Here is a 24,181-nt window from a genome sequence, read left to right as displayed (position 1 = left end):
ATGGGGGAAAAGCGTCCATCTTCTTGAAAAAAGTTTAAATTTTTGAAAATATTAATATTCAATCAAAGGGGTCTCATGTGAGACCGTCTCACAGATTTTCAAATCGAGTTAGTCTAATGTGATACCGTCTCACATATCTTAATCTGTGAGACGGGTTAATCCTACCCATATTCACAATAAAAAGTAATACTCTTAGCATAAAAAATAATATTTTTTCATGGATGATCCAAATAAGAGATCCGTCTCACAATTACGACCCATGAGACCGTCTCATATAAAATTTTGTCTATTCAATCCTCCTAAATTTATCATAGCGCGCATTTCCTCTGTCTGGATCCTGGATTTGGACACGCCTTATTTTATTAAAATAGTATTCCTCGAATATTTTTAAAAAAAATGATTTTTCCATATATATTTGAAAACACTCGATTATATTTAGAGATTTTATTTTTTTAAAATAAAATTTGATCAAAATTATTTCCCCAAATATCCCTAAATGAGATAAGTCTATACACATCTAAAGTAACAATATTTTTTATGTAATGATATAATATGTTGACTTGATGATTTAAATATATTATATTAAAATATAGGAAGAATGTTATTTCAAATGTAACGTAAATTCAAACAATAAACTCTACTCTAAAAAAAATTCAATACAAACAAATCAAGAAAGTGAGTTCGGTTGTGTTAATGTTCGAATGTAGACTAAGAAAAAAATAAATATATACAAGTTAATATTATGCATATTAGTGGATAAGGAGCTTGATATTAATTATCCGTTGGAAATTGAATTAAATTTAGAGTTTGAATAAAAATTATGTCTTATGAATATGAGAGTATCTTTCGTCTTTCCATATTCTTGAGTTAGTCGTGACTCATTATTGTTGTGTCTTTTAACTTTACACATTCTTGAGTTAATGGAAAACTTTTGGCTATTCATATTCTTAAGTTAACGAGAAGATTAATTGAGTTAATTAATCTTGCGTGACTCTTGGTGTGCATTTTGGAGCTTATAAAATAGTGTGTTAATTTCCTCATTTCATATACATGTAAATCTTATATTTTTCAAACATTTTCTTGCATGTCATATCGTTGGCTTTCCATTTAGCATCCGTTAAATTTTCATGATAAAGTAAAGGTATGTTTTCAGTTCGTCGTAGTAGTACTTCGTGCTAAGTTACTGCTAGTTGTTCCGTTGTATCCTGAGAAGCAAATGTCCAAGACGATCATCGACGCACATACGTGATGAGCCAAATATGTTATAAGGACATTGTACTTCGTACAGACATCAGTTTGGTTTACTTTAAATTTTGCTCTACTGTATTTCTTCACCATTTTGTTCACTGTTTTTTTTTCACGAAAGTTTACTGTACTTTATCGTTCGATATATTGTGCAACAAACTTAAAAGATAATTTGTTATACTCATTACATGGTTTCTTGAAGACGTGACTACCGATTCGAATGACTCGAATGTGCTAAAAGTTAGTCCCTATGGAAATAGACTATCAATTCCGAAATAGAATATATTTTACAAAACCATACATGAGAATAGTGGATCTTCTTCTGGAAAGAAACCCACTAGACTGTAAATGGATTTTCTAACGGAAAATGAAATCAGATGGAACCATATATAAGTATAAAGCTAGATTGGTAATTAAAGGTTACCATCAACGTGAAGCGCTTTACTTTGACACATATTCTCCTGTATCGAAAATAATCTTTATTCGTGTGATACTTGCGATTGTCGCCTTGCAAAAATTTTGAAGTACACCAAATGGACGTAAAGACAGCTTTTTTAAATGGAGATTTATAATATGAAATTTACATGGAACAATCTGAGGGATTTTCTACGACTGGACGATAAAATAAGATTTGTAAACTAATGAAGTCTTCGTATGGCTTAAAACAAGCACCAAAGCAGAGACACGAAAAATTTGATAAAGTCATGATAGAAAATGGATTTAAATTTATGAATTTGACCCATGTCATGAATACATAAAGAATACTGAAAATAGATATGTCATTTTATGTCTATACGTAGATGACATACTTATCATTGGTAGTAATGATAAGATGATTAAATCCACCAAGAGTTGTTAAACTCAAGATTTGACATGAAAGAATTGGGCTTAGCCGAGTGATTCTTGAAATTAAAATTCTTAGAACATCTGAATGCCTAGTTCTAAGTCTATCAGATTATCTTGACAAAATAGTTGAGAAATTCAATAAAGATGACTATGCATTGGCTAGAACCTCGATAGACACCAATCAACATCTATCAAAGAATCGAGGTGAGAGTATATCTCAATTAGAATACTCTCGAGTAATTGGAAGTCTGATGTACTTAATGAGTTGCACAAGATTAGACTTAGCTTATGCAGTAAGAAAATTGAGTAGATTCACGAGTAATCCATGAGTTGAAAACTGGAAATCAATTATCAGATTGCTAAGGTACTTAAGGTATACTCGTGACATTGGACTGTACTATACAAGATATCCCACTTTTATTGAAGGATAAGGTGATGCTAACTGGATATCTGATATGAAAAACTCAAAATCTACAAGTGAATTTATATTCACTTTCGGAGGTGCAACAATTACATTGAAATCTTCTAAACAGACTGTAATGGCCAAATCCATGATGGAATATGAGTTTATAGCTCTCGAAAAATGTGCTTAAAAGACTGAATGGCTCCGTCAATTATTGCCAGGATGTGAAAAACCTATGCCGGCGATAAACATACATTGTGATAGCCAATCTGCGATTGGAAGGGCACAAAATAATATGTATAATAGTAACTCTGGGCATATACGTCATAGACACAATACCATTATAGAACTACTCTCAACTGGAGTTATCTATGTTGACTATGTAAAGTCAAAGGATAACATAACGGATCCGCTAACCAAATGATTAAACAGAGAATTAGTTGCGAAATCATCAAGGGGAATGAGGATCAAGCCTATAGAATAAACTGGTGTGAAGGAAAACTCAATCTACACTGCTGGAGATACCAAGAACTAGGTTCAATGGGATGACCTAATAGTACTGATTTTGTATATCACTGTGGGGGTTATTCCTAGTTCATTCCTATTATGAAACAATGAATGTTGAGGATAAACTTACTGCTTTTAATGATTCTGATGAGAAGAATATTGAATCATCTATGTGAGAGAGAAGTGAGGCTGCTTCAAAAGAATTGTTTTGCTCAATTCTAGACCCTATCCCAGAACCAGGCATGTGTTCATAACCAAAACGAATACGATCATGATAACCGAATAATATCAGTAAGAATCTTATGTAAAGTATATCTTAATTTACATAAACGGCAGAATAGTTCAAGGACATCATGTCTACTAGTCAGCTAGTAAAGAAAATATAATTCATAAGGGAAGGTTCAAAGGGTAACTCATACATATCTCATGCAGGATTCAAGTGTCGAACTCTGTCACAAAGATTTGTATCAATTTTCATTCATGTGGAGAATTGTTGGAAATTTGAATCAAATTTATAATTTGAATAAAAATAATGCCTCATGAATAAGGAAATGTCTTTTGGCTCTCTACATTCTTGAATTAGTTGTGGCTCATTATAGTGGAAGTGACTTTTGACTTCCATATGTTTGAGTTAATTAAAAACTTTTGACTCTTAATTTTTTTGAGTTAATGAGAAGAGTCAATTAATCTTGCATAACTCTTGGTGTTCATTTTGAGTTCCTATAAATAATGCGCTCATTTTCTCGTTTTATATACATGAAAATCTTATCTCTTTCAAGCATTTTCTTGCATTTCATATTCTTAGCTTTCCATTTGTTTTTCGTTAAATTTTAGTGATTAAGTGAGAATACGTTTTCAGTTCGCTGTAGTAGTGCCTTGTGCTAAGTCACTACTGGTTGTTCCGTTGTAACCTGTGAAATAAACATCCAAAGACGATCCTCGAAGCACATACTTCGTACAGACCTCGGTTTGGTTTATTTTAAGCTTTGATCTACTGTGTTTTTTTACCATTTAGTTCAATGTTTTTTTATGAAAGCTTATTGTATTTTATCGTATGATATATTGTGCAGTATTATATATATATATATATATATATATATATATATATATATATATATATATATATATATATATATATATATATTCGTCTAATCTTATGAATTCGTCTAGCCACGTAAGATTAGACGAATTCGAGCCATGTCAAAGTATAATATCGTGTATTGAAAATCTTCATGTATAATATTTATTTTATGTATTTAAAAAATTGCATGAATATATTGACTGAGAATTTCAAGAAACTTCTAGCTTTAATTAAACTATAATAGCTCAACCAAACACACAACCTCCAATTGCTTGTGTAAAAAAGATCAAGCTTCACCGTAAACTCTAACTTCTAACAACACACAATTTGAAAGTTCTCTTACAATGTTAATCAAAGAATGTCTCATCATAAACTAAACTCCAAGAATCTAACAAATTCTTCGAAATCCAATCTCCCATCTCCATTCTCGTCGAAAACATCGATCATCCTCTTGAAACTATCCATCCCCAATCCTTTATCCAATCCCAGAGAACACAAAACTTTCTGCAAGTCCTTTGGATCGATAAACCCATCTCCGTTACAGTCAAACACATCAAAAGCATCCTTCACTTCATCCGGGCTCGGATCTTTCTCCTCGAAAAGGCTGAATATTTCATGGGATTCCACATCAAATCTTGCTTCTTCGGGATTGCTCATCAATCTTAAACTTCCTACGACGATATCCTCTGCATCTCCTCCGTGCAAGATTGGATCGACCCTTTTGTGTTTCTTGACAGATGAGTTGATCCCGCCCTTCTTTGTTCCATCCCGCTGTTTGGATTCGGAATCCTCGTGATTCATTAACAACTGGGATCGGATTGCAGACTGGAAAAATCCCAATAAAAAGATGCGTACTCTTTTCTTGTCAAGGAATATAACCAAGAGGAAGTTAAATATCAATCCTGTAAACAACGTGATCAACTGCAGGCTTTTAAAATTTAAAGAAACATTCTCGATTGAAAATTGATTCAGATAACCGAGAGACATGGCTAATAATAGTATTTTTCTTCTATCGACGAGAAATCTAAATATTTATAAGTATTAAAGATAAATTATTCTTGCATGAATCTTGTGTAGAATTTTTTTCTGGGGAATTTGATGCTGGGGTTCTCTTTATATATAGTGTAGGGAGGAGTGGCTCAAAATCTTGGAACTTTGGTAGTATTTTCAACGTGGAGGAAGTTTCGTGGTGAGTGCGTGTCATTTATTCGTTGGATGGCGCCACGTTCCGGGAATGAAGAATGTGCGGGAAATTTCTCGTAGCGACTGCGCCTTTTACAAGACATTTCGAGGAATTGAGTGCGTCTTGGTAGCCACCTTACTTGGTCAAAAGGAGAATTCAGATTGATGTTACATCATCGTGGAAATTACCTTTTTTAATATATTGGGTTAATTTGACCAAGACTTTTTGGCTGCTATTTTCCTGAAGTCAACAATTATATAACAACTCTAACTAGGCTGTACATTATCATTCCTCGTGAGATAACAATTTTGAACAGTATAATTACATTAATATCTTGTGTAAAAACCTATGTGCGACGGTCTCACGGGTCGTATTTTGTGAGACGGATATTTTTTTGAGTCATTCATGCAAAAATATTACTTTTTATGCTAGACTATTATTTTTTAGTGTGAATATCGCTAAGGTTGACCCGTCTCAGAGATAAAGATTGATGAATTTTTTCAATCACCAAAATCTCATATATAGGCTTTTGTGCATAACAAATTGATTTTATGTAATTTTTTTGATAAAACTAACTAAAACTCAGAACGTTTTTAATTTTACAAATTTTGTTTTTCTATTTTGTTAAGAAGATAATATATAGCGGAAAAATTCTAGTGGACACTAGTATTTTATACTATATAATAATGCATCAACCCTTTATATTTAGAATAACTATCTTGGTCATTTTAGTAGATGAACAATAATGTTTTTTCTTTCATATTTCAATAAATTTATTATTTACCATTTATAACTATATTTATTTTTTCGGTTTCTAACTAATTAAGCTATCAAATTATTTTTGGATAAATTCGCGTTGCGTGATTGCTAGTAACTAATAAAGAACGGATGAATTCTTAGAAAATAAAATGGGTGAAATATATGGGCCCTATTCTTTCGTTTAAAGATGTTTTTTTCCCTAAGCCCGTATATTTTTTAAGTCCAATTTCTGAAAAGTCCAAAACAACTTATCAGGACTCAGGAGCAACTCCGTAAAGCATTCACGTTCAGTCAGCGATACATAAGATGCATCCAGAATTAGTTTGAGAAATGAGAAATCTGTGCCCGAATATTAGGGTTATCTACAATAATTATGGTTAATTGAGGAAATATCCTCAGAGAAAGATATTTTGACATGCTCGGTGGGGAAAATCCTATGGCTAATGGTGGATTTGAATCTAATTTCACTCCAAATTAAAAACTAGTTCAAGAAAGAAGGATTGTCCAATTACATAAATACAACTCTAAAAAAATTAATCAATCTGATGTGCGACATCTAACACTCCCTTTCATGCCCAAAAATAGTGCCCGAAAATAAAAATCCAGAGTGTGAAGTTTATAAAACATTCTGGCGTGTGTCTTATATATGCGATCCAATACATAACGTTGAGTCTGTGCTCTGATACCATATTAAAATTATGAATTTGAACCTAAATTCATTGCAAAAGTTAGCTCGAGGAAGAAAAAGTGTCCAAGTACATATATATAACTCCAAAGAACTTAATCCAACCAATTTGGAACATGGCAAAAACTTGTGTGAGACGGTCTCACGGGTATTATTTGTGAGACGGATCTCTTATTTGGGTCACCCATGAAAAAGTATCACTTTTTATGCTAATAGTATTACTTTTTAGTGTGAATATGGGTAGGGTTGACCCGTCTCACAGATTATGATCCGTGAGACGGTCTCACATGAGACTCACTCTTGGAACATATGACACATATTTCCTTGTCTAAGTTCATATATATATATATATATATATATATATATATATATATATATATATATAATATATATATAATATATATATATATACGAATTTGTTACCCTGCACACCAGGTGTGCAGGGTATCATGAGCACCGCCTACGTGGCAGTGCATGATTGGTCAGTTTTTTTAAAAAAAAACAAAACAAAAAATTTTGTGTGGTTGTGGGTGTGCCACGTAGGCAGACGCCCACAGGTGTGCAGGAAAAGAGTGTGCAGGGTGTCATTGCTCTATATATATATATCTCAAGAACTTAATTATCATAATATAATATATCTAACACATTTCTTCATGTTATGAATAAACATTTGGAACGTAGAGTTTACTAAACATAAACATATATCTCATTAGAGAAATGCAACACATAACGGTTAGCCTGGTTTTTGATATCATTTTAGATTATGGACTAGTTGATATATATCATGTAAACTTAAATAACATTTCATATAAAGTTTATATATACCACGCATATTGCCACGAGTTTATATATGTACGATACGTCTCTTAAAAAATCACATTAATAATTATATAATAAAAGTCATGAATATAAGCAAAGGAGATAGAGAAAACAAAAACACAAAAAACGCGAAAACCTACGCTCTACGAAACTTTTTTCTCACTTTGTGAATAGATAAAAATATAAATCATAATATCTAAATTTTATGCAAACTAATTTTCTTATTATCGTTTCATCCAATATTTTATCATTACTTAAACCACCTCCGATTCAGATTCTTGAGTGAAGCTCTGCATTAATCAAAACCCTAATCCAGGGGGTGGAGCAGTAGGAGGCAAAATAAAGCTCGATTTTGAATTGAAGTTTGGCCCTGCGTACACGTAATCCAACTCTATTTCCCTTAAATTCTCCTGAAATAATTTCATAAATTTAGATTTTATATATATGTATAAAAAAAAGGAATGAATCTCAAAATATATAAAAGTAAAATAACTAAAAATGGCAAGAATGTAGATGAAACCTGTTCCACGGAAGCATTCACAACTTCTTCTCGACCATAGTAATCCGCCATTTCTCTCGAAAACCCTATTCCAATAATAATTAAATTCATTACATATCATTTATCACGCATTATAAAAAAAAACAGAGATCAGATCAGATCAGTGGCCGCAAACGAAGAAAAGAAAGAAATAGTTTTGCTACCATTGGAGATAAGGGTGACAAAAAAGACCGAGAGAAGAAGAACCCTAGTAAAATAAAGTTTGCCCATATTTTTTCTTTGAAATTTTGGTAATGGGAAGCCTTCTGATTTCACTGGCGGATGGAAGTTGAGCATGATCCTCTATATAACCTCGAATAAATTTTTTGGCTAAAACAAATCAATTAATTAATATTAGAAGTCGTCGGGTTAATGCGTGTGATGGGTTGTTAGGTTTTCACTTTTTGATTTACTCACTGGTTTTTAAAATTATCCCAAATTCGGGGTCAATGGAGGAGTAGGGTTTAAAATAAGGTGTTATGTCGAGTAACTTAAATTTTGACATTTTCGTGAAACTTTATCTATTTTAGAAAATTCTAGAAATATCAACTAATTCATTAGTCACAAAAAGTCAACTATTATTATTAAAGTGAGAGTTGACTTCGAGCTCCAAAACCCAACAACGTGCATACTGATTTGAATTTGACGAAGGATTAACATAATTTCATCAATATGTTTTTTTTTTTGGGAAAGAAAAAAGTCAAAAAGCTACACGTAAATCAATCTCAAACGTGTCCACCATGTAAGCATAATGGTGCATTTTTAGTTAATTTTCAAGTGCAAAAGAATATAAGTCCTTTTGACTTATATATATACATATATAATGCTAAAAATTCGAACGATTTATTAATTTTATTTTTAATTTTTATTTTGGGTGGGAAAGACTCGATTTTTTTTTATTTAGACGCGACGAAGACTCGACCCTGAATCTCTTGCACATTTGTGAGAGTATGACTCTAAACCTTGGCTTGAGCAAAAGTTCGAGCGATTTGAGAAGTAAATTGAGCAAATTTTAGTTGGATAAGAATCGATCGATGTATAAAAAGGGCTACTTAGTTATTTAACTCTAGATTTTTTTAACCGGCCTTGATGTTTTTCGTTATTTAACGGTCTCCCCAATAAAAATAACATCTCATATCGTTGCAAGTTTGAATCTGAAAAGGTCGATATATACATATAATCCCAAATATGGGACAATGTTTAAGAAAATAATGTCTAATGAAATTGTATATCTAAAACTTCGAGCTAAATACCATTTGATCTAACACCTTATTAGATCATCACAAAAACTCTAGTAAGATGGTCTCATGGGTCAATTTTGTGATATGTATATCATAGTTGTGTTATTTATGAAAATTATTACTTTTTATACTAAAGTATTATTTTTAACGTAAATATGGACATAGTGACTCATCTCATGAATAAAGATCTGAAAGACCGTCTCACTGAAAAACTACTAGATCATTAATTACCCAAAAATTCGACAGAACATGGATCAAAGAGAGCAAAACATGTCCTGAAAATTGGAAAAAATCTAACATGGACAAGTGTAGAGTTTTTATAGGTGGAATAAATTTATGATTATGGCACATTTAGAAAATCAATTTTATGATACATGTGATAATTAATTTATTGGTGTAACATGGAAATGTCATAGAAGATTTCTAAAATAATATATTAAGGTTCAAATCTGAGGTGACTCAAGTTACGTTGCTTTCCATGTTATAACAGGACCGAAATGGTGAGAGTTGACTTCAAACTCCAAAGCACAAAGGTATTTAATATCAGTATCTTGGTAAGCTTGGAATTCTTGATTTATGTAAAATTTCGAGAAAATAATTGGTTTCATTATTTTCATAGGAAAAATTATGGAAATTTCAAAAATATTAAAAATTTGTTGAAGTCAAAAGGGCTATCAGGCGTTAGAAAAGTAATGGAATAGACAATTTGGATTAATCTATTCCCTTCACTAATTTGATATTGGAAAATTTAAAACGAAATATCATATTATATTGAAAATTTTGGGGATATTAAGAAATTTTTGCTAAGTATTTTAAATTAGTTAAAGTGCTTCAAACTATTTATCCTATAAAAATCCGAAATTTCAAGAGATTGGCCTAAATTTAAAAAACACTCACTTTTGCTAAGTATTTAAATTAGTTAAAGTGCTTCAAACTATTTATCCTATAAAAATCCGAAATTTCAAGAGATTGGCCTAAATTTAAAAAACACTCACTTTGCTCAAACATAGACCACAAAAATCAAAGAAATCTCATCCAAGAAGAAGATGCATTCTGAGATGACCTGATAAGGCATAAGATAAAATTCTCAACGTTGCTCTTTATTTTTACGCATTTTACACTCAATCACATATACCATTCTAGCTCTTAAGTATCTCATAAAATTATGCACAAACACTATGAAAGCGAGCTAAAAGACGAAGACGAACTACCACTGCAATCTAATCTATCGATTTCATTCAACTTGAGCTTGTGTGATGCATGGAGTTCGAGATGGACAAGCTCACGAGCTCTCCTGAAAGGTCAACACCCTGGACAGTGCTGCTGGATTGGCATGTAATACTGAAGAGGATTCAAGAACATTAGATTTTTCATTACTTTTTGATTGGCTTCGGAAGGGCTTGAAAAGTCGAGATCCACCTGGAGAACCAACAGAGTCATGTTTTATCCCCAATGTTTCCCATATAGAACTTTTTGCCGCTTCCTCTGGGTCATCAATTCGCAACGTTTTCGGAATCCACAGACTCTTTTCAGAACTGCTCTTTTTTTGTGTCTCTGCCTCATCTCCATTTGGCGATTTTAGAAGGTTGTCATCCCTCGAATGTTTCCCCAGAGTAGGGGAATTTGGATCAGTGGAACTTCGAGGTGTGTCGCATCGAATGGCGGTAGGCATTGGTGGAAAAACCCAAGGAACATTCCATGTACTGGGTATAGCACAACCCCAATATGGTAGTGTAGTAGAAAAGAATGGCACGGGAAAACTAGCAGGACTGAAAGTAGGTGGAGATGTTGGAGAGCTCCAAGGATCAGAGTGCCATGAGAAAGGCCAGGGGGCTCCAGGAAAGCATGGTACTCGTGGAGGAACAGGAGGAAAATTTGAGGTCGATTCTGGCACTATAGATTTACTCCTGTCACCCGTTGAACTTGCAGTACTAGCGAAAGTTCCAACCGATGGATCATCTTGGTTCACTTTACTTACATGAGAAACAGATATATTCACTTCAGCTATGTGGAATCCATTTCTTGTACTGTTAATGATTGACTCATCGGCAATATTCAAAGCTGAGGCCATTGATTCACATAGAGGTGCATCTGAATTAAATGTAAGGACAGTGCTGTCATTGGGGTTCAGAACGGCGGGGTGAATTACATTTGTTATATCCACTTGGGCACTCTGAATAGCTTCTTGAACAGTTAGATGTCGGAACTGGGACACAGTGTTCTTGTTCTTACGGCGGCCAGCACCTACTGGAACATTCCTCATTGTCCCACCAGCTGTCCAGTATCGGTGACAATTCTTGCAGAAATGCCTAGGCTGGTTGACATTGTAATTATTGAAATAACAAAATTTTGTATCCATGCTATTACATCGTGGGCATGGAAGTATCTTGTCTGGCTTCTTTAAGGTTTTATCCTGTGAATTACCTGACCCACTCTGGTCTTCTTCAGTTTTCGAGGTTTTCATAGCCACAGCACCGTCATCAGCAGAAGGTGTCATCGAGTCCTCAGTTATTGGTGGGATCCTGTTAGAATCTCTTAATTCCTCTGACATCAAAGGTTGGCCTAGATCTCCATCTTTCGCTGCATCTTGTTTTGTGTCTGTTAGACTCTGCATGCTCATAATGATCATCCATTAGAGAGATGTATGGAATTTTTTTTCTTCTAATTCCATATAATAATATATATTGCAAGAAATACGCCATGACGCAACTACCATCATGTACAAGGATAGGTTGAAACTCAGGCGAGACATTCAATTTAATTGTAATCTTTTTTAAAAACTATAAGTCAAAAGAATGTAATGACTAATGAGCCATTCCCCTCTTCATTTTGTCTCCCCTTCTCCCAAATTGCTAAATCCACCCTTATGTGTCAATCATTTAAGCCAAACAACAAGAATTCCGGGACACATTGACCTTAGACAAGAAGTAAATTGAAACTCCTCAAACCGTATACTGTAGATACAAAAGCAAACTCAAGTTATCTATCCATGAAGCGAAGATTCACGGGTTAGTCTCGATAAGAATCAATTCAACCATTTGTTACGCAACAATATGAACTATGAAGCATGGAATATTTTCTTGGAACCTTTTAGTTTTCAATCATAGAAGTGATTTCCATGAATAAATCTACAGTAAATGTTCCAGCTCCATTCTTGAAGGTTTATTTTTGGGAAAAAGTGGCTTTTGCAGAGAAATACTGACATCTTCCAAGTACAAATAAAGAAAATCCGGATTGCCACGAGTAAAATTTCATTATCAAAGTCCTTAAAACCTATCGCTCTACCTATCCTAATCAAAACTCCAGCTCCCTTTTAAGCAATAATAAATCGCTCAACTTCCTGGCTCAACCAAATAATTCTTCATACCAAAATCATAAAACTACCGTCACAAACTAAGTTCCAATTACACATCCTAAAATGGCATCAAGCAAAAGCTTTCACATCAATCCTAACATTAAAATCATTTTACTTCTACAAACTACAGTATCAAGCTTACCTAAACGAAAGTTTAAGCAGGAACCTACTCCTGGAAGTCCACAAAATCTAGCAAAACAACCAAAACTAAAACGGACCCATTATATTTCACACAAATCAAGAAAAGGGTCGTCTTCCAATTCATACCTTGGCTGATTCTTGTTCCTCTGCATCTAAATCCAAGTTCCTATATTCAAAGCATAGAATCAGAAGAACAAGGGGGATCTTGGTGAGAGCCATCCTCTTCAGCAGCAACAAAGGGGTGAGTTGGAATAGGCAAAGACGTTACCGCTGGAACTGCCGCCGCCTCCGGTAGTTCAATGGTCTTACCAAAAAGTTTTATGCTGGGGTCTTTTTCTACGAACATATTTCCTTCTTCCTCTCTTTCTTCGCTTCTTATAATCCAACAATATAATAAAATTCAGCAAAATGAACAGAAAAAGGAAATCAAGTGCAAGGGAATTGGGATTGGGAATTGGGAAATATGACAGCACACAATGAGTGCTAGTTTGGGTAACAAAGTAGCTTGTTAAAGAAATACCTAACTAAATCGATTTCTTGATAGTGTGTTAAAAAAATAGCTTCAATAACTAAATATATTTGTGGGAAAAAAAAATCTTTTTTCTTTTTTTTTTAAAAAGTGAAGTTTTAAATTAAAAAATATCCCCAAAAACCATATTTTATGCGACTTTTTTTTTTAGAAAAACGAACTTTCATTTTATGGTTATCTTGTTTAAATGATATAAAATTTACAACTTGAAATAAGTGGTGTAGGAGACAAGAATGGATGAAACTGCCATGTCAGCCAAAAATAAATGAATTTTGAGCCACAAGTTATATTGAGATCTTCACCCTCTCTCTCTCTTTTCCCCTTTTGTTTTCTTTCTTTTGATTCTGTTGTGCTACACTGGACTGTACTCTTTAATCTGATCTGGCCCAGCCCTTTCTCTTTTCCTTTCTTTAACTCTCTTTTTTGTATTTTCTTTCAAAAAGTGGCCTAACTTTTAGTGTTCTATATTTTCTTTCTTTTTTTACTATTATTATTATTATATTCCCATTTTTGTGGTTGGCAACGCAAGTTTGTTAAAGTGAAGAAAAAGTTCAAGAAAAGTGTGGCCACGCCATCAATGCGTGTGGAATCAGCGATACAAGATGGTTCATTAATCTTGGTCATACGCCACTTGCTATGAATGATTTGAACAAGATTTACCAATACTTTACAAAACTAGAAGTTTTAAATTTGACAGCATGACTTTTTTTTTTAATATGTGTTGTCTACTTTGACTCTGTCTGCAGTCATGAGTAGATCTATTTGATGTACAATTTCCCCATGATCCGAGTTTTGTACATTTCAATGAAAGCGAAGAAGTAATTAAGTGATGTAGGAAATTACATGATCACATTTTTAGATATCATCATTGATCATATTTTTTTAACTTTTCGTTTTAAAATTGCATTAACAAGAATTCAAAAACTTACATGAGACAGTCTCATGGGTCATATTTAGTGAGACATATCTCTTATTTGGGTCATCCATTAAAAAATATTACTTTTTATGCTAAGAGTATTATTTTTTATTGTGAATATCGGTAGAGTTGACTCGTCTAACATATATAGATTCGTGAGACTGTCTCACAAGAGACCTACTCTAAAAAAATTATAAAACACGTAAATTTAGTTTTACCTTTTATGATTGAATTTATATATATAATAATGAGTAATGAAACGAGTTAGTTGGGCTCGAATCGTGGTTTGTTTTGCCAAATTGTCACCGTCATCCTATGCTTTTAGGTTTCGTTGCATTTAATATTTAAATGGTGGTTTTGCACTCATTTTGAACCGCATACCAATGATGTGGTCACAGTTTGTGTTTCCTATATGCTTTACATAAACGAGCCACATGACTACCCTACCAATTGTTGGATTTCTCTCCTTTCAATTATATCAATAATTTATGTTTATTGTCATGGATCGCTTGGTTCGACGGAAAAAGTGAGGCTCGATATCAAAAATGTATTGCGATATAAAGCTAGCTTTATTGGTTGAATTTACGAAATTTAGGGGTAAAAAACATCAACTTTGAATCCCACAAAATTTTTATTTGTTTGAGCTTGTTTGCCTATTATGCAAGTTTACATGGTGCGTGTGTGATTTACAGGTCACCCGAAAGATAGTATCTTCAAGTTCTTCGTCCGTAAAAATGTTTATATTTATTTTTTTTTAAAATGTATGTTATGATGTGACAAAAATGGAAACTGCTTGTCGATATTTTAAAATTATTCGGACTATTTCATTTACTATATATCCATTATACAAAATATTCTATATAAAAAAAAAACCACTCTAATTTACATTACATTTGAAAGAGTACGGAAGATAATTAAAATCGAAAGCAGAATAGAGCCCATGTTGCGATAGTCCACATTCTAGGCCCAACCAAATGACGTCTGATATAATTGGACCAGAGGGTTTTAAGGGGAGGGTCGTTCTTGAAAAATTATTTTAATTTAATTTTATAAGACTTATAGATTTTATTTAACAATTTAAAATCCATCTCTCATACTTTCACACAATAAAACAATATTTTTTTAGGTAAAATATTTTTCTTACAAAATTGACCATCGAAATTGTCTTATGAGAATTTTGTGTGAATGTAGTAACCATATCGACCAGTATTAAACACAACTTTAACATTCAACTATTAGATGTAACCCTTGCTCCATTCACCAAACACTAGAACATCAATATCCCTAAAAGATGAAAAATTGTCCCAAAGAGACATGATGCTAAATAATTTATAACGAAGCAATGATAGTGAAATGTCTACTTTGCCAAAAAAAAAATGCAATATCATGTACTGGTAAGGAATCTCTTTAATAAAAGAAGTGAATTTCGAATATCCAACTCAAGACAGTTGAATCCTTTTCTTGTAGGGTTATACTCCTGATATAATTATCGACTCATCTGTTATTAACATATTGCACGTGACTCTAAAAGCGACGTAAATAATCTAATGATACTCATAATGTGTAACATCACAATCTTCCTGTTCTATTAATATTGAGATTTGATATTTTGATCTAATTCCACCCTAAAGACTAGCTCAAAGAGGATGATTGACCAAGTCTATATATGCAATTCTCGTGAATTTTATTCAATCGATATAGAATAACTAACATGGTATAACAATAACTATATCAATAATAACGATCATTTCTTAATGTGAACTTGTAGGCAAGTAAATCATGCCCAGATAATCTGTGTATGCGCGCACACACACATACGTTCAAAGCTACCAAGGTCATGGCTAAGATGTGATTGATATTACACTTCATGAATTACATCGATCATTTTGGTCTCGATTCAAAATTATAGTTTAACTATCAAATATCAAATCAGATCAACATCCAAACAGTTCGATTTATTTCGCATTCAACTGAGAAACTCAAATGACTAAAACAGTTGGATTTTAATCCTATTATTCTTATGGAAATGGAATCCATTTTATATGAACCCTACACAACGGCCCACAAAATCCAATAAAAAAGAATCTTGAGGTTTTGCGGTGTCTAATTTACAAGTCATTGGCTTAGTCATATTATGATAAGGAAACGATAATTAAAAAGTATAATATAAATGTAAACGAATCGAATCCTGTTGAATTTTCATAAAACTTTAAAGTTTGATTCGAATTAATTATATTCGAGTATGAGTTCGAGTTTGAGCTCTACTTGAAGCTCGTATCTTTTTAATTTTATAGCTCGAGTTCATTTCGAATTTGTGTTTGACGCAAAATCTCCGAACTTATTAATGAGATATTCAAAATATTATTCGGATAATAAAGATCAAAAATGAAAATATGAAAGCTCGAAACATCCAAATGCTCAATATATATCTGTGTGCATTTAGGTCAACAAATGACTACAAATATTTAAAAGAACTGAAATATGTTAGAATTTTTTTCAAATTAAATTAAATTAAAATTAAAATTATTTAATTTGATAGTGGATAAGTAATTTGTTGACCTAAATGCACACAGGGCAGAATATAAGGTACCAGACTGTAATGACATTTAATTGGCTTCATTGCCTCTCGCCTGTGCTTCTCACAATCACCAGCCGGTTGAGATTTCTTGTCCTCTTGCCTTCGGATCTCAATTTTTTCTTCTCTATCATCTGTAGTTAGATTTTTTTTTTTTTTTTATTCTTGATCATATCGATGTAGCGAACTGTGGGACGATTTTGAGTTGTTTCGTGAATAACACCGACGAATTACGATCTTGTCGTGCGTTGAAAACCAAATATCTCTCCGATTCATGAAGTGGGTTGATCCGAAAACATACTGTTTTGTTGTGGGTCTGATTCAAAATTTGATCTTGATTGGTTGGTTCTTGAGAAAGAGTCGATCTAGGGCTTGATTCAGTTTAATCACAATCCAAATGGTCTTTTTTCAAAGCTCGATTTCGGTTGAGCAGCATATAGAGATGGCCAAATCTGTTAACTCAACCGACCCTTGCTTGAAACTTCGGCAAATTAATCAGTTCCACAAGAACAAAAGGATATCGAACGCTACGAATCAACTGAACATCCCTGCTTGTGAGCAATCTCGTTCTGCTATAATTGATGTTGTAATCTTGATTGCTGTTGTAGGCGCATGTGGATTCTTGCTCTATCCTTACGCTCAGATTTTAGCGCGTAAAAGTATTGAACTTGGTGAAGAAGTTGTAGATGTTGTAACTGAGGAGATTGTTCATTCCCCTTTGTTATTTGGGTGCTTAGGACTTAGCATTTTGTTCTCAGCCATGGCACTTGTGGGGATCATGGTGTGTACAGATAGGAGATGTGGTAAACATGGCTGTCATGGTCTGCATAATGCCCCCGAATTCGATATTCAAATAGAGACGGAGGATTGCCTCAAGAAACCTGATTATCTAGAAAAGGCTGCATTCAATAAGGGACTGTTTGAATTGCATCGTGATCACCATAGAGAATTGGAGGCAGAGCTAAAGAAGATGGCTCCACCTAATGGGAAAGCGGTTCTTGTCTTTCGAGCAAGGTGTGGGTGTCCTGTCGGCAGAATGGAGGTTCCGGGACCGAGGAAATCTCGAAAGGTAAAGAAATAGTGTCAATAGAATCGTTAGTTATGTTCAATAACGGAGTGGCTATAGCGATGATAGATATTAGGTTAGTCTCCATTGAACAATATACCTTTGAATAAGCTCATTAAAGCCTGTTGGAATAAGTTATCTGAACAATATAAGATAGAAACCGGTTATTTGAAGGTTACCTGTAACATTCTAAAACCATATTCTGTGATATTTAATAGTTCAAATTTGTTTTATCTTTACCGGTACTTGATGGCTTTGCATTTTGATGATTTTTGAAATGTGAAACAAAGATCTAGTTTTGCAGTTTATTATCATTCGAGTCTTACTTCATGTTCCAGTCGTGTGACCGTGTGAGTGCAAAACTTTGTTTTTTTATGTCTCAGGACATCAAATCTTTAATTCAAAAGTGAGTTTCGTATACCTACAGGACAAATAAGTACAGCCTCAAGTTTCTAAAATACAAAGTCTAAAATATTCACAAAATCATTTTGAGACGAACCAGAAACAAGATTGGTGGATTCTTTTATTGGTTTTTGCTGTAGATCGTGTCAAGTACTGCCTACAAATATACAACCGCTTATCTGAAAAGATTGAATTTCCAACCTCTTAAATTTTTGGACAAGGAAACAGGATTGCAGATACACTTACATAGATGCACCTTAGCACTTTGATAGACATAATCTTGATACACGAGTGGAGTAGTGCACCAACAAATGAATTCAAGGGAGCCATAAGGTAAAATAAATTATCTCTGTTTGATGTGCATCCATCCACATTTTCAGCACCTGTCGCTGGGAGCTATATATATGAGCAGAAATGTCCAGCACAGCTCCATGAGAATAAGGTGGTTTTATGGGGTCCTTAGATGCAGCTTACATAGCAATGGCTCGATGCCACTGGCCAAGTGATCTAGGTGGGAATAGTAAAAGAGAGAGGGAAGCACCGGGGCTAGAGAGGTATTATTGGGTCACAGAAGAGGCAATATCCGCATTAGCTAACCCCTACCTTTCTGCTATGTTTTTGGATTTATATTTTGTTTATACACATTGAACAGAGAAATTTTTATGTCTGTTTCAATACCGTGCTCTTATTTGGCTCAAGCCATCTGATTTGGTCTTTTGAATTCTTTGTTGCCGTGAGGAACAAAGTAGCAAATACACTCAATACCTCCATTTAAGTCGTATTTTCTTCTTGTTCTTTTTCGTAACTCTTCCCTGGGTTCCCAATGTTTGGCGCCAAGCAAAAACATTCATAATTTTCTCTTCTGAACCTTACATTCAAACGGGTCTTTATCTGGTTAAGAAAGAGAGGACAAAATCCCAGAAATGATTTCTTGGGAAAAGAAAATGCTCCGACCTTCGAACGCAAGTTTCCGGGAGTCCATCGAAAATGACAGAGAAACTGAACTTCTCGTTCAATCACAAATGGGCTTTCCAGTTTGTACGTAGAGTAGGTTTCATGTGAGACCGTCTCACTGTTCTCAATTTGTGAGACGGGTCAACACTACCCATATTCACCATAAAAAGTAATACTCTTAGCATGAAAAATAATATTTTTTCATGGATTACCCAAATAAAGATCCGTCTCACAAAATATGACCCGTGAGACCGTCTCATACAAGTTTTTGCTTTGTACGGTTGTTTTTATCAAGTTGACGTAACCTAATTGCACAAGTATTCCAAGTATTTAATCAAAGTTATAGTTGGAAATTGGAGGAAAAAGAAACAACTAATGTATTCGTCAATCGATTCAGTTTTTTATTTTTATTTTGGTTTTTTTTTGTTTTTCGAAATGTAAATCCAATATCCGAACCATTTTTTTCGGCTCGATTATTTCGATCGATTAAATTGGTTTTGGTTTAAATTAATAATATAAATATATTGTAAAATATAATAGGCTATCTTTTTTATATAATTTTTTAATAAAACATCTAAATATAAAATCTCAATGAATTAAATAAACATCAGTCAACTAAAAAATAATTTTTCATTCACTAAATATCATCTAAAAATATATATGATATAAATAAAATATTAATTTAACGAAATTTTAATTTGTTCAATCGGTGCAGTTTTGACATTTTTATTCTAAAATTGATCCAAATAAACTTCATATTTTAACTATTATATCCGAATTACAAAATTCAACGTTCTGTTCAGTATTTGATTTTTTCGATTTAGATGATTTTATCTGAAGTTTGAATACCCCGACACAACCTCATCTTTTCATCCTAGCCAATCATTCATACCAAACTTAAGTTGTCAGTCCATTCATGCCAAATCAAATACTCTTCCACATTGTCACGCCTGTAAAAATCATCAAATATCATCTTTCTTCGGAATCGCTCGAAAACAAATCCGTCTTTCTTCTGAATGTAAATACAAACAAAAATTTAATCGTATTCAATTTTTTTTTTTGGGACAGGCAACATTTATTGATAACAAAAAGGTAGGAATATCCCTTTGCTTTGCAATAGATATGGAGAAATGTTTATTGAATCCAATCAAAATGAGTTGTTCATACGAAAAATCTACTTTACTGTAACAAATGTTCAATTATCTCATCCAAAGCGGTGTAAGTCCCGAAAACTAGAATTACAAAACCTACCGACACAATTACCCATATCAACACCATCTCAAACCCAACTCTCCGATAACTTCCAGAAATCTTCAAGAAGCAAACACATGGTAGTATAATTGAGGCCGAAACACTCAAAAATGCGCCAACGAGAGACATGAGATATCCGAAAAAAGGGATGGCCACGGCCACTATGATCGTGCTAAGTACCAATCCGGTTCTAATCAAGATGCTAAGTCCTCTATTAGGGCATGATGTGAGATGATTTTCAAGTGCACTTATGACTGGCTTTAGCATCAAAGCATACTTGGCAAATGGATTCACAAGCGTGGTGTAAATTGCTACTTTCGAGCTGGTTTTACTTGTCGGAAGATTTAACGTTACTTGAGAGGCCACTTTTGAACCGAACATCAGATAACCCAGAACTGCCATGAATGCGTAGCTAGTTGTTGTAACAAGAAAGCAGACGAGCATGACCTGCGATCGAAGTCACAATTTCACAATCAGAACTAACGAAATAGGAAACTCAAGTAATCATAACTGAAATCTTGTTTACTTTGTAGTACCTTAGAGAATTTCTTTTGGTCTTTCATCGAGTTATATAATATTGGGAAGACTGGATGAGCACAATAACAGAAGGCGTACAGACTCAAAGCAATGGGAAATCCTTTCAAATTTACAAATGTTCCCTTTCCACGAAATCCAATTCCATCAAACACAGCAGCCCATAGAACTGAGCCAATAAGCACAAATGAAGCCATTACTCCAGTAGCAGATATATAGGATAGAATACTCATATTGTTTAACCAAACCGTGGGAAGTAGAAGGAAGCCTATTATGACAATAAAGCTTTTTCTTCCTCCCAAAACTAGCCCGCCGATGTTGTATTCAATGTCTGGAAATAAGTCATACAAATTATCTCCCTCTAATATCAAAAAACCCGTTGCCACCAAGTAGAGCTCAATGTTCGTGGCTATGGATACGATTGCTCGTCCTTTAGACCCAAATGCCCGGCCACCGATATCGGAATAGCTTCTTAAGTTTTTATCCATGTCCAAGCATCTTTTAATCAACAAAGCGGTATAGTAAGTTGAGCCCGCTATAAGGAAGAAAAATATCAAACTCAACCAGCCCCCCGACGATACGGCATGAGGAAGTGATAATATTCCGACACCTGAGAAACCAAAAGTAAAGTAGCAATTCACTATCCGTGTGACCATTTCAATTCAATGCACTCAAAGCGTAACAATTTTCCTCTACTTATCCAAAATATGGCAGTGTGGTTTTATTTCTCTTCTTGGAAAAACTTTGTAGAAAAGTTTCCAAAAAAGATCTCGTGAGACTTAAAGCACGTTCATAACTGTCTAATGAACAATCTGTTAAGATATGGGAATCCTATCCCTAGAAGAATCATCCATCTTGAACTAGTTTTTGGTATTAAGTTATGTCCAAGTCATAATTTTAACATGGTATCAGATCACATATCCACCATTATATGTTGGACTGCCCACATTTGGACTACTCGTTCTGCTCATAGTTGGACCACTTGTAAACTTCACGTTGCAGATATGGACTTAGACAATCCTCTCTTTGAGCAAGTTTTTGGAGTTGAGTTAGGTCTAAGTCTCAATCTTAACATGCTATCAGAGCACATCCCCATCGTTATGTGTTGGACTGCCTATAATTGAGCCACCAGTTCTGCTCACAGTTGGACCACTAGTAAACTTTATGTTTCAGATGTTCATTCATGGACGTAAGGATGTGTGTTAGTTGTTTCATATCGGTTGGATAAAATCTCTGAAAATTACATATGTGAACTTGACAATCCTACACGCTAAACTAGTTTTTGGAGTCGAGTTAGATTGTCATTCTTTAGCGTGAGGAAGGTGTTAGTTATTCTGATTGGTTGAATAAAATCCCTAAAAATTTCATATACGACCTTGTACAATCTTCCGCACCATATATTGGGCGTAAGGGGTATGTTAGTTTGTACTAAATCGGTCTAATAAAATATTTGGGAGTTGTATAAATGGACTAAAACAATACTCTCTTTTAAACTAATTTTTAGGTTGAGTTAACTCTAAATCTCAATCTTTAACGCAATCGATTTTGATGTATGTCAAAGAATGTAGAATATTATTTGTTAAATATGATCAAATTAATACAAGCAATAAATTTTATAGAATGTCTAAATAAATATGATGTGATACTCTACACTATTTCCGAAAAATGATGTGAATAGATTAATTAATATGATGACATTGACAAGCACAAAAATTGACGATGATAAATTTTGTATAGAAATGATTGTAAATGAAATGAACAGTTTGTTCTAGTCTATAGAAAGGAAAATGAATATGATTTTTATTCTCTAGACAAAAATGTATGCAAATTCACCATGATATTTCGCTGTCCCAAATTAAATTCAAAACGAGGTTAAAACCTGGTTGTAACGATCTCTCCGAGAAAAAAATCATCTGTATATCCGAGAAAATTTAATAATATATTCGATATATAGGAGACATTATTTGGCAGAAAATATTCTCAAAGAAAAGTAAAAAGACCACAAACTACGTGTAAAACTTTGATTCCGCCACCCAGAAATTCGGTAAAAAGAGGAATTCATGATTCTCGCTTTCCTCGGTCAAAGCTTGGATCCAGGTGCAACCCACAAACAAACAGAAGAAAGAGATCGACGGGGAATGCTAGTGGAAAAAAATACCTGCTAAAGCATTAACGCTATTGAAGCAGGTTTTGAAGAAAGACGTAGAGCCTGAAACGAAGCCATGATCGTCGTCCTTACAGTCGACTATCCCGTCTCCGTCTCTGTGTCCGACCAGGAGTGGCACGATGATAGCTCCATCGCCGCCGTCGTCTACGCCGGCTTTCATGGGATTTCTGAAAGATTTTATGGAGTTTGTCTGGACTCTGGAGAGAGGTCTAGTTCTGTGTGCAGCGAATGAAGCTTATTATATCCAGCGCTTAGCCGGTGGCATACGGCTCCTGAGATATTGTTAGGGTTCCGCTTTGGGTTCCGCTTTCTAATTTTTTATAGTATTTATTTATAATTTCGAAATAATAAATTTATATTATTATAAATATAAAACAAATAAGGTGGTACCTGATATCAATTATATAATCGAGTGTGGAAAATAATCTCGTTTTAAAATTTTAGTCTTGACGTTAGGTGGAGGTAAACAATTTTTAAATTCAAAGAGTGTCTAAATTTTCATCATTAGAAAGAAAAAAAAAATGGAGATAAATACGGCCAACTTACATTCTACGTGTTTTTGGAGATTCAGTATCCGACTTTTCCACTTTTATTAATCTTTCAGTTGATATCGCTCCAGTTTTTAATGAAAATAAACATATAAATTATCAAAGTTCATAGCAATCTATAAGCTGTCAGACGGGCCCGTCAATAATCAGCCGGGATGGTCCACCAAAAACTCCTTATTTTGGCACACTTGGAAAATCTTCAACCATACAAATCAAGGTGGTTGTCGGAAAGGCGAAGCTCACAAAAAAAAAACTATTATATATATATAACCAACAATTAATTGAATTTATAATTTCATAAATAAATTTCTAAAAAATCAAAATAAAATTCATAATTTTTGCTCATATTTATACATATTCGCCGAAACAATTGAGACAAAAAATACTCAACATTTACTAAAAAATACATATATCATCGTAATAAACAAAAGTTCAC

The 24,181-nt window shown here is 33.7% G+C and overlaps 4 protein-coding genes and 1 long non-coding RNA gene across 8 annotated transcripts; 1 reads left to right on the top strand and 4 right to left on the bottom strand.

Annotated features, from left to right (window-relative positions):
- Positions 1 to 4,448: 4,448 nt before the first annotated feature.
- On the bottom strand, positions 4,449 to 4,883 carry LOC140814602 (probable calcium-binding protein CML46). Its single transcript, XM_073173636.1, has one exon. The coding sequence runs from the start codon at positions 4,881 to 4,883 to the stop codon at positions 4,449 to 4,451; it is 435 nt and encodes a 144-aa protein (XP_073029737.1).
- Positions 4,884 to 7,583: 2,700 nt separating this feature from the next.
- LOC140809909 (uncharacterized) lies at positions 7,584 to 8,328 on the bottom strand. Its single transcript, XR_012113196.1, has 3 exons — positions 8,231 to 8,328; positions 8,049 to 8,113; positions 7,584 to 7,938 (listed from the first exon to the last, which is right to left on the bottom strand). It is a non-coding gene; the product is annotated as an uncharacterized lncRNA (long non-coding RNA).
- Positions 8,329 to 10,314: 1,986 nt separating this feature from the next.
- LOC140834388 (cyclic dof factor 2-like) lies at positions 10,315 to 13,359 on the bottom strand. Its single transcript, XM_073199274.1, is given in 3 exon segments — positions 10,315 to 11,915; positions 12,930 to 12,977; positions 12,979 to 13,359. Coding segments are annotated over 3 exon segments (1,545 nt in total). The 5' UTR covers positions 13,150 to 13,359; the 3' UTR covers positions 10,315 to 10,589.
- A 3,454-nt stretch (positions 13,360 to 16,813) lies between these two features.
- On the top strand, positions 16,814 to 19,132 carry LOC140834183 (uncharacterized). 4 transcript variants are annotated; one of them, XM_073198910.1, is made up of 2 exons: positions 16,814 to 17,892; positions 18,672 to 19,132. In XM_073198910.1, exons 1-2 carry the CDS (start codon positions 17,221 to 17,223, stop codon positions 18,795 to 18,797), a joined length of 798 nt encoding a protein of 265 aa, XP_073055011.1. In that variant the 5' UTR covers positions 16,814 to 17,220; the 3' UTR covers positions 18,798 to 19,132. The 4 variants fall into 4 exon arrangements, with proteins under 4 accessions (XP_073055011.1, XP_073055094.1, XP_073055170.1 ...); XM_073198993.1 differs by lacking the exon at positions 18,672 to 19,132 and adding an exon at positions 18,520 to 18,649 and having other exon boundaries at positions 16,815 to 17,892; XM_073199069.1 differs by lacking the exon at positions 18,672 to 19,132 and adding an exon at positions 18,273 to 18,314 and having other exon boundaries at positions 16,815 to 17,892.
- Positions 19,133 to 20,368: 1,236 nt separating this feature from the next.
- Positions 20,369 to 23,498, bottom strand: LOC140834109 (amino acid transporter AVT1I-like). The gene is made up of 3 exons (XM_073198792.1): positions 23,189 to 23,498; positions 21,033 to 21,640; positions 20,369 to 20,943 (listed from the first exon to the last, which is right to left on the bottom strand). The coding sequence occupies exons 1-3, from the start codon at positions 23,355 to 23,357 to the stop codon at positions 20,425 to 20,427; spliced, it is 1,296 nt and encodes a 431-aa protein (XP_073054893.1). The 5' UTR covers positions 23,358 to 23,498; the 3' UTR covers positions 20,369 to 20,424.
- Between the last annotated feature and the right edge of the window lie 683 nt (positions 23,499 to 24,181).

The sequence above is a fragment of the Primulina eburnea genome, chromosome 1 (assembly GCF_022965805.1).
Source record: "Primulina eburnea isolate SZY01 chromosome 1, ASM2296580v1, whole genome shotgun sequence".
NCBI classification, from domain to species: Eukaryota; Viridiplantae; Streptophyta; class Magnoliopsida; order Lamiales; family Gesneriaceae; genus Primulina; species Primulina eburnea.
Note: the sequence above shows the minus strand (reverse complement) of the source record. Positions and strands in the feature narration are given on the sequence as shown.

What these genes read in the sequence shown, in the direction of transcription:
- LOC140814602 (XM_073173636.1), bottom strand. Translation starts at nt 4,883, where the DNA reads ATGAATCACGAGGATTCCGAATCCAAACAGCGGGATGGAACAAAGAAG.
- LOC140834183 (XM_073198910.1), top strand. Translation starts at nt 17,221, where the DNA reads ATGGTCTTTTTTCAAAGCTCGATTTCGGTTGAGCAGCATATAGAGATG. An exon ending in GACCGAGGAAATCTCGAAAG is followed by an intron (nt 17,893 to 18,671) that starts GTAAAGAAATAG and finishes CCACATTTTCAG; the next exon opens with CACCTGTCGCTGGGAGCTAT.
- LOC140834109 (XM_073198792.1), bottom strand. Translation starts at nt 23,357, where the DNA reads ATGAAAGCCGGCGTAGACGACGGCGGCGATGGAGCTATCATCGTGCCA. An exon ending in TAGCGTTAATGCTTTAGCAG is followed by an intron (nt 21,641 to 23,188) that starts GTATTTTTTTCC and finishes TTGGTTTCTCAG; the next exon opens with GTGTCGGAATATTATCACTT. An exon ending in ACCAAAAGAAATTCTCTAAG is followed by an intron (nt 20,944 to 21,032) that starts GTACTACAAAGT and finishes CTTCGATCGCAG; the next exon opens with GTCATGCTCGTCTGCTTTCT.